Source organism: Salmo trutta, chromosome 21, assembly GCF_901001165.1.
Source record: "Salmo trutta chromosome 21, fSalTru1.1, whole genome shotgun sequence".
Lineage (NCBI taxonomy): Eukaryota > Metazoa > Chordata > Actinopteri > Salmoniformes > Salmonidae > Salmo > Salmo trutta.
Window position 1 is genome coordinate 12,221,209 of NC_042977.1, and position 16,327 is coordinate 12,237,535.

Here is a 16,327-nt window from a genome sequence, read left to right on the forward strand (position 1 = left end):
AAGGGCTTTTGTTAACTGACTCATGGCCAGTGGAATGTCATAAGGCGTCTTGGAACTAGGAACTGACCTCAGGTCATCTCCTCAGCAGCCAAGTTCTGGTTAACGTCTGCTCTTGATAACTGATGTCAGATCAGCTCCCCCTTCACTCCCAACATAACCAGCAGAATTACAAAACATTAAACAGGTCTTGGGTCAGTTGTTAAATGGCATGATGTCACTGTATACATTACATGACCAAAAGTATGTGGACACCTGCTCGTTGTTACATCTCCGTTCAAAATCATGGTCATTAATATGGAGTTGGTCCCCCCTTTGCTTCTATAACAGCCTCTACTCTTCTGGGAAGGCTTTCCACTAAATGTTGGAACATTGCTGCGGGGACCTGCTTCCATTCAGCCACAAGAGCATTATTGAGGTCAGGCACTGATGTTGGATGATTAGGCCTGGCTCACAGTTGGCGTTCCAATTCATCCCTAAGGTGTTCAATGGGGTTGAGGTCAGGGCTCTATGCAGGCCAGTCAAGTTCTTCCACACCGATCTCGACAAACCATTTCTGTATGGACCTCGCTTTGTGCACGGAGGCATTGTCATGCTGAAACAGGAAAGGGCCTTCCCCAAACTGTTGCCACAAAGTTGGATGCACAGAATCGTCTAGAATGTTATTGTATGCTGTAGCGTTACCCCTCCCATGAGAAACAGCCCCAGACCATTATTCCTCCTCCACCAAACTTTACATTTGCCACTATGCATTGGGGCAGGTCGTGCTCCCCTGCCATCCGCCAAACCCAGATTTGTCCGTCAGACTGCCAGATAGTGAAGTGTGATTCATCACTCCAGAGAACGCGTTTCCACTGCTCCAGAGTCCAATGGAGGCGAGCTTTACACCACTCCAGCCGACGCTTGGCATTGCGCATGGTGATCTTAGGCTTGTGTGCGGCTGCTCGGCCATGGAAACGCATTTGTTGAAGCTCCCGATGAACAGTTCTTGTGCTGACGTTGCTCCCAGAGGCAGTTTGGAACTCGATAGTGAGTGTTGTAACCGAGGACAGACGATTTTTACGCACTACACGCTTCAGCACTCGGCGGTCCCATTCTTTGAGCTTGTGTGGCCTACCACTTCGTGGTTGAGCCATTGTTGCTCCTTAACGTTTCCACTTCACAATAACAGCACTTACAGTTGACCGTGGCAGATCTAGCAGGGCAGAAATTTCACGAACTGATTTGTTGGAAAGGTGGCATCCTATGACGGTACCACGTTGAAAGTCACTGAGCTCTTCAGTAAGGCCATTCTACTGTCAACTTTTGTCTTTGGAGATTGCATGGCTGTGTGCTCAATTTTATACACCTGTCAGCAACAGGTGTGACTGAAATAGCCAAATCCACTAATTTGAAGGAGTGTCCACATACTTTTTATATTTACACTGCTCAAAAAAATAAAGGGAACACTAAAATAACACATCCTAGATCTGAATGAATGAAATAATTTTATTAAATACTTTTTTCTTTACATAGTTGAATGTGCTGACAACAAAATCACACAAAAATAATCAATGGAAATCCAATTTATCAACCCATGGAGGTCTGGATTTGGAGTCACACCCAAATTAAAGTGGAAAACCACACTACAGGCTGATCCAACTTTGATGTAATGTCCTTAAAACAAGTCAAAATGAGGCTCAGTAGTGTGTGTGGCCTCCACGTGCCTGTTTCACCTCCCTACAACGCCTGGGCATGCTCCTGATGAGGTGGCGGATGGTCTCCTGAGGGATCTCCTCCCAGACCTGGACTAAAGCATCCGCCAACTCCTGGACAGTCTGTGGTGCAACATGGCGTTGGTGGATGGAGCGAGACATGATGTCCCAGATGTGCTCAATTGGATTCAGGTCTGGGGAACGGGTGGGCCAGTCCATAGCATCAATGCCTTCCTCTTGCAGGAACTGCTGACACACTCCAGACACATGAGGTCTAGCATTGTCTTGCATTAGGAGGAACCCAGGGCCAACCGTACCAGCATATGGTCTCACAAAGGGTCTGAGGATCTCATCTCGGTACCTAATGGCAGTCAGGCTACCTCAGGCGAGCACATGGAGGGCTGTGCGGCCCCCCAAAGAAATGCCACCCCACACCATGACTGACCCACCGCCAAACCGGTCATGCTGGAGGATGTTGCAGGCAGCAGAACGTTCTCCACGGCGTCTCCAGACTCTGTCACGTCTGTCACATGTGCTCAGTGTGAACCTGCTTTCATCTGTGAAGAGCACAGGGCGCCAGTGGCGAATTTGCCAATCTTGGTGTTCTCTGGCAAATGCCAAACGTCCTGCACGGTGTTGGGCTGTAAGCACAACCCCCACCTGTGGACGTCGGGCCCTCATACCACCCTCGTGGAGTCTGTTTCTGACCGTTTGAGCAGACACATGCACATTTGTGGCCTGCTGGAGGTAATTTTGCAGGGCTCTGGCAGTGCTCCTCCTGCTCCTCTTTGCACAAAGGCGGCGGTAGCGGTCCTGCTGCTGGGTTGTTGCCCTCCTACGGCCTCCTCCACGTCTCCTCATGTACTGGCCTGTCTCCTGGTAGCAGCTCCATGCTCTGGACACTACGCTGACAGACACGGCAAACCTTGCCACAGCTCGCATTGATGTGCCATCCTGGATGAGCTGCACTACCTGAGTCACTTGTGTGTGTTGTAGACTCCGTCTCATGCTACCACTAGAGTGAAAGCACCGCCAGCATTCAAAAGTGACCAAAACATCAGCCAGGAAGCATAGGAACTGAGAAGTGGTCTGTGGTCACCACCTGCAGAACCACTCCTTTATTGGGGGTGTCTTGCTAATTGCCTATAATTTCCACCTGTTGTCTATTCCATTTGCACAACAGCATATGAACTTTATTGTCAATCAGTGTTGCTTCCTAAGTGGACAGTTTAATTTCACAGAAGTGTGATTGACTTGGAGTTACATTGTGTTGTTTAAGTGTTTTTTTGAGCAGTGTGTGTGTGTGTGTGTATGTATATATGTATGTGTGTGTATGTATATATGTATGTGTATATATGTATGTGTATATATGTATGTATGTATGTATGTATGTGTATATATATGTGAGGTCGACCGATTTATGATTTTTCGATACCGATTATTGGAGGGCCAAAACCCCCAATACCGATTAATCGGCCGTTTTAAAAAACATATATTATTATTTATTTATTTATTTATTTGTAATAATGACAATTACAACAATACTGAATGAACACTTATTTTAACTTAATATAATCCATCAATAAAATCAATTTAGCCTCAAATAAATAGTGAAACATGTTCAATTTGGTTTAAATAATGCAAAAACAAAGTGTTGGAGAAGAAAGTAAAAGTGCAATATGTGCCATGTAAAAAAGCTAACGTTTAAGTTCCTTGCTCAGAACATGAGAACATATGAAAGCTGGTGGTTCCTTTTAACATGAGTCTTCAATATTCCTAGGTAAGATGTTGTAGTTATTATAGGAATTATAGGACTATTTCTCTCTATACGATTTGTATTTCATATACCTTTGACTATTGGATGTTCTTATAGGCACTTTAGTATTGCCAGTGTAACAGTATAGCTTCCGTCCCTCTCCTCGCTCCTACCTGGGCTTGAACCAGGAACACATCGACAAAAGCCACCCTCGAAGCAGCGTTACCCATGTAGAGCAAGGGGAAACAACTACTCCAAGTCTCAGAGCGAGTGACGTTTGAAACGCTATTAGCGCGCACCCAGCTAACTAGCTAGCCATTTCGCATCGGTTACACCAGCCTAATCTTGGGAGTTGACAGGCTTGAAGTCATAAACAGCGCAATGCATTGCGAAGGGCTGCTGGCAAAACGCACGAAAGTGCTATTTTGAATGAATGCTTACGAGCCTGCTGCTGCCTACCATCGCTCAGTCAGACTGCTCTATCAAATCATAGGCTTAATTATAACATAATAACACACAGAAATACGAGCCATAGGTCATTAATATGGTCGAATCCGGAAACAATCATCTCGAAAACAAATAGTTATTCCTGTTACTTTGCACAACCTTCAATGTTATGTCATAATTACTTAAAAATCTGGCAAATTAGTTCGCAACGAGCCAGGCTTCCCAAACTGTTGCATATACCCTGACTGCGTGCAATGAACGCAAAATGACACAATTTCACCTGGTTAATATTGCCTGCTAACCTGGATTTCTTTTAGCTAAATATGCAGGTTTAAAAATATATACTTCTGTGTATTGATTTTAAGAAAGGCATTGATGTTTATGGTTAGGTACAGTCGTGCAACGATTGTGCTTTTTTCGCAAATGCGCTTTTGTTAAATCATCCCCCATTTGGTGAAGTCGGCTGTCTTTGTTAGGAAGAAATAGTCTTCACAGTTCGCAACGAGCCAGGCGGCCCAAACTGCTGCATATACCCTGACTCTGTTTGCAAGAGAATTGACACATTTTCCCTAGTTAAAATAAATTCATGTTAGCAGGTAATATTAACTAAATATGCAGGTTTAAAAATATATACTTGTGTATTGATTTTAAGAAAGGCATTGATGTTTATGGTTGGAGCAACGTGTACCTAAGCGATTATATGCAACGCAGGACAGGCTAGATAAACTAGTAATATCATCAACCATGTGTAGTTAACTAGTGATTATGATTCATTGTTTTTTATAAGATAAGTTTAATGCTAGCTAGCAACTTACCTTGGCTTCTTACTGCATTCGCGTAACAGGCAGGCTCCTCGTGGAGTGCAATGTAAAGCAGGTGGTTAGAGCGTTGGACTAGTTAACCGTAAGGTTGCAAGATTGAATCCCTGAGCTGACAAGGTAAAAATCTGTCGTTCTGCCCCTGAACAAGGCAGTTAACCCACCGTTCCTAGGCCGTCATTGAAAATAAGAATGTGTTCTTAACTGACTTGCCTAGTTAAATAAAGATCTAAAATCGGCGTCCAAAAATACCGATTTCCGATTGTTATGAAAACTTGAAATCGGCCCTAATTAATCGTCCATTCCGATTAATCGGTCGACCTCTAATATATAATATATATGTTTTTGTATTATTTTACCTTTATTTATACAGGTTTTTTTCTGATTGAGAACATCTCTTTTCCAAGAGAGACCTGGTCCAATAGCAGCAGAGGGAACAATGTTTCAGACAAAACAACTTACATACACTAACACAACATTAAACAAAACTATAAACACACATACAGTGCAACAAAAACATTTTGTTAAAAACACAAACATCTTGACTAAAAACAGCTGGCCTAAAAACAATTACACTCTTCTATGATATATACATAGATCCAGTGTTTAAACTCCACGAACGAAACTAGATCATCACATTTTAAAATGTTAAGGAGAGAATTCCAGGACAACAGTGCTAAGTAACTAAAACTGTTTTTACCATGACCTGTTCTAATTTTTGGTACTGTTAGAAGCAAATCAGAATGGGATCGTAATTTATATTTATTTACTGACCTGACTAAAAAGGAACAGAGATAAAATGGCATTTTACCCAATATGGCCTTATAAATCAGTGTATACCAGTGTTTAAGCCTACGCAAGGTCAATATATAGTGTATGTCGAGGGCTCCCCTATCTGTGGCTGACCTGGGATTAGGCATTTGTCTTGGGGAGTGTTCCCCTGTCAGCGCTCCAGGAGTGACATCACCCTGCTTGCTATTCAGTGACTCAGCACTTGTCGGCCGGCCCAGCGTGGGCTGTGGAGAGGAGGAGGCCATTGACTGGTCCTGACCCTCGACCAAACCCCTCTCCTCTGGAGGGAAGCCCTGGTTCACAGGCACACGTGTGGCTACACACTCAGATGCACACGAGATGCGCGTACACACAGATGGTCAAATGTCAGTGTGGACTGCTTTAGTGACTGCAATACTCACACAGATGATCAAATGTCAGTTGGGACTGCAATGGTGACTGCAATACATTCTATATATATATATATACACACACACACACACACACACACACACACACACACACACACACACACACACACACACACACACACACACACAACATGGCTGAGTATCCACCATCTATATTTGCATCTGCTGACATTCCGTTTATCTGATGTTGAACACAGTTCAGTCATATTGTCTGAGGAACCTTGCGGACCCGTAATCATTCTCATTAGCGTCAGACTTTATGACTGGTGTTGCCTAGAGCAACTTGACGTACTCTTCTTTCATCTCCCCTATTTAAAGCAACCACAGAGATTCACTGCCAGCTTAATGGGTGATTAAATGAATCAGGCTGTGTTTGAATGAATCTGCGACCCCTGAGGCGTTATAAAGATTCTGCAGAGACCTCAATGTTTAACAGGATGCTCTTCTCATTAAGGTGTTGTGTGATAATTGAATGCTAACTGGTTAGTGCTGTTGACTGGGTATAGGCCTAGAGCTTGTCAGCTGTGGTGCCATTTCAATGTAGCGTTGCAGGGGGGATGTGATGCTATGGGGTCAAGTCAATTCCACTTTCTAAGCTTTTAATTGGACCTGTTATTGCTCATTTTTAAATTTTACCAGAAAAATGAAATTTAGCCCTCAAACTGTCACGAGCCAGGAAAAGCCAGTCAGGCAGTCAGGTTTATTTTCCCACGTGTATGATGAAGCAGTGTTCACTCGGTTCTCTTCGGGGTATAGAGGAGGTGTTCAGCTCAGCAGCCATTCGAGCCCAGGCACGAAAAGCAGTGAGCTCATGCCTTAGCACCGCAGCTTGACTGAAGTTATACACTTTTGTTTTTGTGAGTGAGTGGGTTGCACACACAGCTGGAGACCCAACAGCTCCTTGGGCAGGAGGAGAGCATGGAGCTCCTGGGTGGTGTTCATTTGGGTTCACCGTAGCAAAACACTGACAAAAACACGGCGGGACTACTTGAAGTCGTCCAGCACGAAACGCTTCATTTTCCGTAGCAATTTTCTTCTGTTTTGTGCCTAATGAACAAGACCCCGACTTTAACTGCTCTCACAACTGTGGCAAAACACCCTGAGAGACATCGGGGGCATTGAGCAAAAAGGGCCTCTCAGTCATACCATAAACAGGCATGTCGTATTTGCATGTACAGTACCGTCACATGTAGTTTTCAGCTAGTTCACGCTTGTTTTACTCCGGAGACTGCCATGGCGGGTTCCCCTAACTTCTGTACAGTTCGAAACAAATCCCAATGCTTTAAGTCATTTTGTCACTTCCTCATATTAGGGATGGGTAACTCCAGTCGTTGGGGGCCGGAGTGGTGACACTTGGTGCCTGCGCTCTCCAAATTCACCAAAGGAATGTGCTTTGTCTCAACAGACCTTTTTCCTGCTGAAACTCTTAACACATTCAAAAGCAGATACTGGAACAATATTTCTAACAGAGAACGTGGGGAATGGTCAGAGGCGATCTATAGAACACTAATGTAATTTTGTTTATTTTGTGACGTCATAAAAAAATGTATGCAGTAAATACTGTAACTTGGAAAGTATACCCACTGCATATATTTTACGATGCCTTGTGCATGTAAAATGAAAGATTATGAAAGTGTTTTTGTTAGGAGAGGGATGTGATTTGAGAAGTTATAAGAGTTGTTTTCCATGACTTTGCACAGTGAGTAATCACCGCCCCAGAGTGTGATCAGGGAGCGTGCCAGCCTGCCGGAACCGCCACTCTCGAGCAAACTGTATAAATGCGGAATGGTGAAGATGTAAGAGGTTAACTCTTCAGTTGTGTTCTGTGGGTGTCACCGAGTAGACTGATGCCCCATTTCATTTCTTCACATTCCAACCTTGTTTAAAACCTCTTACATCTAGACGTTCCGCTAGCGGAACACCTGCTCCAATATCCAATGATGGGCGTGGCGCGAAATACAAACTCCTCTAAAATCCGAAAACTTCACTTTTTCAAACATATGACTATTTTACAGCATTTTAAAGACAAGACTCTCGTTAATCTAACCACACTGTCCGATTTCAAAAAGGCTTTACAGCGAAAGCAAAACATTAGATTATGTCAGCAGAGTACCCAGCCAGAAATAATCAGACACCCATTTTTCAAGCTAGCATATAATGTCACAAAAAACGAAACCACAGCTAAATGCAGCACTAACCTTTGATGATCTTCATCAGATGATAACCCTAGGACATTATGTTATACAATGCATGCATGTTTTGTTCAATCAAGTTCATATTTATATCAAAAACCAGCTTTTTTACATTAGCATGTGACGTTCAGAACTAGCATACCCCCCGCAAACATCCGGTGAATTTACTAAATTACTCACGATAAACGTTCACAAAAAACATAACAATTATTTTAAGAATTATAGATACAGAACTCCTCTATGCACTCGATATGTCCGATTTTAAAATAGCTTTTCGGTGAAAGCACATTTTGCAATATTCTCAGTAGATAGCCCAGCCATCACGGCTAGCCATTTAGACACCGACCAAGTTTAGCCCTGACCAAACTCCGATTTACTATTAGAAAAGTTTGATTACCTTTGGTGTTCTTCGTCAGAATGCACTCCCAGGACTGCTACTTCAATAACAAATGTTGGTTTGGTTCAAAATACTCCATTGTTAAATCCAAATAGCGGCGTTTTGTTCGTGCGTTCAAGACACTATCCGAAGTGTAAATAAGGGTCACGAGCATGGCGCATTTCGTGACAAATGATTTCAAATATTCCATTACCGTACTTCGAAGCATGTCAACCGCTGTTTAAAATCAATTTTTATGCCACTTTTCTCGTAAAAAAGCGATAAATATTCTGACCGGCAAAGAGTGTATACGTACAAAGAGAGAGAAAATAAAAGCATGCTATCCCCTCGTGCACGAGCCTGAGTTTCATAGTACTGTGACTGGCCACTATCCAAACGCGCTACTTTTTTTCAGCCAGTGCCTGCAAAGCCACGATTCAGCTTTTTGCCGCCTTCTGAGATCCCATGGGAGCCGTAGGAAGTGTCACGTAACAGCAGAGATCCACTGTAATGGATAGAGATAATCAAGAAGGGCAAGAAATGGTCAGACAGGGTACTTCCTGTACATAATCTTCTCATGTTTTGGCCTGCCAAATGAGTTCTGTTATACTCACAGACACCATTCAAACAGTTTTAGAAACTTTGGAGTGTTTTCTATCCAAAGCTAATAATTATATGCATATTCTAGTTTCTGGGCAGGAGTAATAATCAGATTAAATCTGGTACGTTTTTTATCCGGCCGTGAAAATACTGCCCCCTAGCCATAACAGGTTAACATTATCTAGTCTAAATATGGCATGATTCCAACAATTGTAACCTTCTGCATCACTTCCAAAGAGGTACTTTTATTTTGAAGGCAAACTGCAAATTCCACTATTGTGCCTAATCCTTATTGTGGCTAACTTCACAACACATAGCCCGGTTAGGTCGAGCCTCACTAGCCAGATGAAGCTAGCTGGCTGCTTATAACTTTAGCTTTGGGCAACAGGGTTAAGTAGCTGGCTAGCTATTTATTTTCATGAACTGAAGTTCAATTTCAATAGACAAACAACAAGTCAAGTCAAATCAAATTTATTTGTCACATACAGATGGTTAGCAGATGTTAATGCAAGTGTAGCGAAATGCTTGTGCTTCTAGTTCCGACCATGCAGTAATATCTAACAAGTAATATAACCTAACAATTCCACAACAACTACCTTATACACACAAGTGTAAAGGAATGAATACGAATATGTACATAAAAATATATAAATGAGTGATGGCCGAACGGCATAGGCAAGATGCAGTAGATGGTATAGAGTACAGTATATACATATGAGATGAGTAATGTAGGGCATGTAAACATTATATAAAGTGGCATTGTTTAAAGTGGCTAGTGATACATTACATCAAGATGGCAAGATGTAATAGATTGTATAGAATACAGTATATACATATGAGATGAGTAATGTAGGGCATGTAAACATTATATAAAGTGGCATTGTTTAAAGTGGCTAGTGATACATTTAATTGCATCAAGATGGCAAGGTGCAGTAGATGGTATAGAGTACAGTATATACATATGAGATGAGTAATGTAGGGTATGAAACATATAAAGCGGCATTGTTTAAAGTGGCTAGTGATACATTACATTAAGATGGCAAGATGCAGTAGATGTTATAGAGTACAGTATATACATATTAGATGAGTAATGTAGGGTATGAAAACATTATATGAAGTGGCATTGTTTAAAGTGGCTATTGATACATTTAATTATGGCAAGATGCAGTAGATGGTATAGCGTACAATATATATATACATATGGGATGAGTAATGTATGTAAACATTATATAAAGTGGCTAGTGATAAATTGATTACATAAATTTTTCCATTATTAAAGTGGCTGGAGTTGAGTCAGTATGTTGGCAGCAGCCACTCAATGTTAGTGATGGCTGTTTAACAGTCTGATGGCCTTGATATAGAAGCAACCTAGCTAATACTTACTTACAAGGATTCCTAAATCATTGCTAAGAATAGTGAAAATTACAGCAGTTTCTACTGGTTTTTGTTTTCAGGCTGGTTGGTGCTAGCTAGGGACCAAGCTAAAGCTAGCTAGCTACCCCAGAAGTTGCGGTCGAACAAATAATGCTTTATTACCAACGCGGTATTGTAAACATATAGTTCGTGGCCGGTGTTTGCTTGTTTGCAGACTTTTTTGTACAGCTTTGACAGTGCTACTGATAGTAGTGGTGGCACGTGGCTTGCATGTGCAAATTCAGAAAGCACAACGTTCTAATAGAACTGGGTTATTTGACATGTAAAATTAAAAGCTTATTTAACATGTCAAATAGTGTTATTTGACATGCATCTTTTTTGACACGCAAAGACCCAAACGGTGTTCCATAGTATGTTGTGAAGCTAATAGCAGGGATGCTATTACTGTGTAACTCTGGTAGGACAACATCTGATCGATAGCGCACTTGGTAACGTTAGTGTGTACCAGTGCTCGACCAATCGCGAAAGCCAACATGACCCACGACAGAGAACGGTTGATTGTCAAGGGCAATGAATTCCATTATCTGAAAGTTTCTTACTCTTTCAAATGACTGCTCGACTTGTTGGCTGCTCAATCCACACAGCAGACATTGTGGGCTAGGTTAGGAATGCTGTGTTGCACGTGTAGCGGCAAATTTTACATGGCGTCATTACGTCATGTACCTACGTTATATAGGTATGCATGTCAGCTTTGACATCGGTTTTTCACATCGGCATTAAACGAGACATCGGGCCGATACCGATGTTGGCATTTTTAGCTAATATCGTCCGATTCCGATATGTTCACCGATATGTCGTACATCCCTTGCTAAAAGTATCGGAGAATCACTTTTTAAAGTTTTAATAGCCCAGCTTCATATCTTCCCTTCTGATCTTCTACCTTGTTTTTAGAGTGCCCTTTGACCCCGGACACCCCGGCCAGCGAGATAAGGATTTGCACCAGCAGCAGCCGCTTGGCCGCCCTGAAGAAGCAGAACGACATTGAGCTAAAGGTCAAGCAGGGGGCAGAGAACATGATCCAGATGTACTCCAATGGCTCCTCCAAGGTACGACCTCTAACCTTTTGACTTTCATAAAGTCATTTTCAGTAGGGAACTCAGGGGACATGTTCATTAGGGCTCTCAACTTTTTTTTTTTTTTAAATGAGTGTGTCTTATTGGTCAAGTCCAGGTAGTCCCTCCCTGCAGTCTCTTGTTCACTTGACCATTCTTGTAAATAATCAGGTAGGGTTTTTCCAAAGCTTAAGAGACCACAAAAGCCATTATTCAAAATGTTGAGCTCAGCTACCACCATTCTAAATATGCAGGAATGCAATCTCGTCACTTTTCAGCGATGTTTGCCATTTTGATCCCAAAATAGGCCATTGTGTAGGTCTGTAAACAAAAAACTTTGGGGTGTGGAGGTCTGACGAAGAGTGTATCACCCATTGAGCTATAAAAGAGAGGCGCGAACAGATTGTTTCCCTGTGTAATCACTACTTCCTCTCTTGAAATGAATGACTGAGCACAGAATGCATCCCTACGCGTCCTACAAATAGAATGTCAGTTCAGAGTGTTTATGCCAGATACAGTGCCTTCAGAATGTGTTCACACCCCTTGACTTTTTCCACATTTTGTTATGTTACAAAGTGGAATTTAATTGACATTTTTGTCAACGATGTACACCAAATACTCTGTCAAAGGGGAAGAAATTATATATTTTTTGTAATAATGGAAAATATAACACTATCTTGGTTTAGATAAGTATTCAACCCCCCTGAGCCAATACATGTTGGTCCCTTGCCCATTTCAAAAATGTTATGGAGGATCAATATGATGTTGTCTGTGATTGTTTCTGTTGAATTGTTTCTTTTGAATTGTGTCTTTGTTGTATGTTTGAAATGTTCTTGTCTGTATGCCTAAAACTGTACATGTCAACATGTTTACACAGGGCACAGCCGTAAAAGAGATCCAGGTCTCAGTCTGTTTTCCCTGTTAAAATAAAGATTTAAAAAAAAATAAAACAAATGTTCGAATCACTTTGGCAGCGATTACAGCTGCGAGTCTTCCTGGGTAAGACTCTCAGAACTTTGCACACCTGGATTGTACAATATTTTCCCGTTTATCCTCAAAAAATTGTCAATTTCTGTCAAGTTGATCATTGCTAGACATTCTTTTTCAAATCTTGCCATAGATTTTCAAGACAATTTTTGTCAAAACTGTAACTAAGCCACCCAGGAATGTGTTTTAGGTTATTCTCTTGCTGAAAGGGGAATTTGTCTCCCAGTGTCTGTTGGAAAGCAGACTGCCTGTCCTTAGCTCTATTTGGTTTCTTGTTAACCTAAAAAAAACATAACATGATGCAGCCACCAAATCCTTAAAAATATAAAGAGTAGTACTCAGTGACATGTTGTGTTTGCCCCAAACATAACGCTTTGTATTCTCTCTCTCTCTCACACATATATTTATTTATGTAGCCAACCCTTATGCTGAGGGAGACTACCTAGTTAGTTACCACCAACCCTGCACAAACCCGTGGCTAACTCTGCTGCTGTACTTTGACTTTCTGGTTGTTCTGCCCTCTCTACCTCATTCACTGCTGCCCCAACCTTTTTTTTGCCACTCGGAAGTAGTTCAGAATATCCAGATTCTGACTGAGTGACAAGCGGTTTGCTGAGTGATGACAGTGACATCTAACCGGTGCTGTAAGGGTGGGAAAAGGGGTCAAGGGACGTGAGCGGTCCACTGCGTTGGGATATCTCGACCAGGCACTACGTCACTCCAGGGGCTTCTTGCGGTGCCTACTGCTTAGCGCAGTATATAGATTTTTTTTTTTATCATTAAAATGTCAGTATATATTTTTATACTGCAAAGCGCAAGTGGTGTGTGGTTATGGAAACTCATATTAGACCTGGAAGCCCAGGTCTAATGATGCCACTGGGCCCGCGGGCCACCCCCTTTTGTAGGCCTGCCGATCAATTTCCCCCCAAAACATTGTATAAAAAAAATAAGTACTCAGTCCGAGTCTCAACTTGCAGTTGAGAGATTTAGAATCGTACAATAGACAAGGTGCATTTTTCGAAATTTGGTTGTGCATCAGCAGTTTCTCTGGTTATGTGTCACTGACAGTCACTCAGTTGGCCCATGTCAGCTAAAACATTTTTGATCGCTAAATTAGTCTAGCCAGCTCTCTAACCTATGTCAGAATTACAGGAAATGCAAAATCCTCTCTCCGCCACATGGGAAAATGTGTAGAATTGCAGCAAAGTTGCTTTAAAACAGCAACATTTTCTCTATGTCCATGGCAAAATGTGTAGAATTGCAGGAAATTAACTTTAAAACTTTATTTTCAATTAGGGCCCTCAAAAGGCTAGGGCAGGCTCTGACTGTTTGTGTGGGTATGGATGTGGGTACGCAGACCCGCAAGCCACTGCGGCCCCTCATGATTTGAGATGTTTTTGTTGTGGCCCTCAAAGTTCCCCATCCCTAAAGCTTAGAATTTTGGTGACCCCAGTGCTAAAATCAGCCATAGCTGACCCTGTGTGAGCTAACCGCTGTATAATAAGGTGTGGAATGTTGACGACCCTCGGTCAGTGGTCCCCTGCCGGAGCGCTTGTAGAGATTGGCACCATCCTGTGGGAAATAGCAGTGCCTGATGTCAGCCAGGAAATGCCTGTCAGACGGAAGCCTTTCCTGCCCGCTACACCGGCATAGCATAGCATGCGCTGCCAGAGGAATTCTGGGTGGAGTCGACTAGTTTACTCCACGGGCCAGTGTGTACATGCTTCGAAGGTCACTGATAACACAATGACATTCTACTTTCATCTGCAGTGAATAACTTTTTCCATCCGCACGTTGAAAAATGTTACTCCAATTAAGGTCGAGATTTGAAGAGAAATGGGCTACTTTTGTAGATGTGGAATTTGGGTCAGGTGTGTTGTGTTGTTTTATTCATGTTTTCCCATGAAGCTGTTTGAATCAGATACTAATGAACGTCACACTGTACAGTTACCCTGTATGCTAGATGTGGACAGTTAGCCTGTATGCTAGATGTGGACAGTTAGCCTGTATGCTAGATGTGGACAGTTAGCCTGTATGCTAGATGTGGACAGTTAGCCTGTATGCTAGATGTGGACAGTTAGCCTGTATGCTAGATAGGGGTGGCAGCGTAGCCTAGTGGTTAGAGCGTTGGACTAGTAACCGAAAGGTTGCAACATCAAATCCCCGAGCTGACAAGGTACAAATCTGTCTTTCTGCCCCTGAACAAGGCAGTTAACTCACTGTTCCTTGGCCATCATTGAAAATAAGAATTTGTTCTTAACTGATTTGCATAGTAAAATAAAATGTGGACAGTTAGTCTGTATGCTAGATGTGTATACCTATTAGTGATAGTGTGTGTTTTAATTTTTCTAACAGGACCGGAAATTGTTAGCGACCGCTCAACAGATGCTCCAGGACAGCAAAACAAAGATCGAGTTCATCAGGATGCAGATCCTCAAAGGCAGCCAGGCCAGCGAGTTGAGCTTTGACAACAATGACGTCATGGGTGAGACACACACACACACACACACACACACACACACACACACACACACACACACACACACACACACACACACACCTGCCTGTGACTCATTGAGTCTGTGGCCTCTCCTGTCCTGTGTAATCCCCTTTGACGCATATGGACACACACACAGTGTGTATTTGAGAACAACTACATTGCAGTCGAACTACGCAGAATTGCTGATCTACAAATGGCCTTCCATCCGAAATAACTATTCATTATGTGATCAAGATGAGCGATTCTGCTGAAATTGATCGCCGAAAACGTGCTGATAAGACTCTAACGAGGTCCTCTTTCTCCAGCCAAGCCCATCATCAGCCCGTTGGACCTACGGGTGGAGGAGCTGTGTCACCACGCCAGGATAGAGTCAGCCGTGGCCGAGGGCGCCAAGAATGTCATGAAGCTCCTGGGCTCTGGCAAGGTCACAGAGAAGAGGGCACACTCAGAGGTACAGACCAAAGCCATACTTGAGTAAGAGTGCTGATCTCGGATCACCCCCCCCCCCCCTCGTCTATATAATTATGATCTTAAAGGCTAAACTGATCCTAGGTCAACACTCCTACCCTGGCCCCAAGAACAATTAGACCAAAAAAGGTATTCTAAGCTATTGCTAAACTGTTAGGCAACTCACTACTCAACAAACTTATACCCAAAATGGGAGCAAACACTTTCAAATGTCTGGGATGAACTCAAGGATTAAAAATACCTTTTCTGTTTGTTAACGTGTTTTTCCTGGATCATGCTCTGTAAAAACAAGTATGGGAGCAAACACATTTTTTTTTTTTACTGAAAACAAAAATGAGTACCTGCACCGTTTCAGAGCTTTCACCCATTTTGTGCCTACTGAAGATTTTCCTGTTCTGACCTTTAACCTTGCTGTTCTCCCCAGGCCCAGGCCCGCTTCAATGAGTCCAGTCAGAAGCTGGACCTACTCAAGTACTCCCTGGAGGAGAGGCTGAGCGAGTTGCCCAAAAACCACCCTCGCAGCAGCAGCATAGTGGAGGAGCTGTCCCTTATGGCCTCGCCTGCCCTCAGCCCGCGCTCCAGCATCATCTCCACCCAGAACCAGTACAGTACCGTGGCCAAGCCCGCCGCGCTCACAGGTAACGGGCCGATATATCCCACAGCAGTGGTCACCATTTTCATGCTGTAAACCTCTCTGAATTTAGGGCTGAATGTTAACTTGGGATATGCGTGCTTAATTTGACGATAGTGTTAATCATGTATTAATGTCAATGGAAGATCTGTGCAAAAACTTGTTCAAGTTCT

At 42.7% G+C, this 16,327-nt stretch overlaps 1 protein-coding gene across 2 annotated transcripts in view; it reads left to right on the forward strand.

Annotated features, from left to right (window-relative positions):
- LOC115156695 (serine/threonine-protein kinase N2) overlaps positions 1–16,327 on the forward strand; it is a 50,353-nt gene that overhangs the window by 17,685 nt on the left and 16,341 nt on the right. For both annotated transcript variants that reach the window (XM_029704275.1, XM_029704274.1), the window contains exons 3-6: positions 11,408–11,562; positions 14,911–15,040; positions 15,361–15,506; positions 15,948–16,161. In XM_029704275.1, coding sequence (XP_029560135.1) covers positions 11,408–11,562; positions 14,911–15,040; positions 15,361–15,506; positions 15,948–16,161 — 645 coding nt within the window. The remainder of the gene's footprint in view (positions 1–11,407; positions 11,563–14,910; positions 15,041–15,360; positions 15,507–15,947; positions 16,162–16,327) is intronic.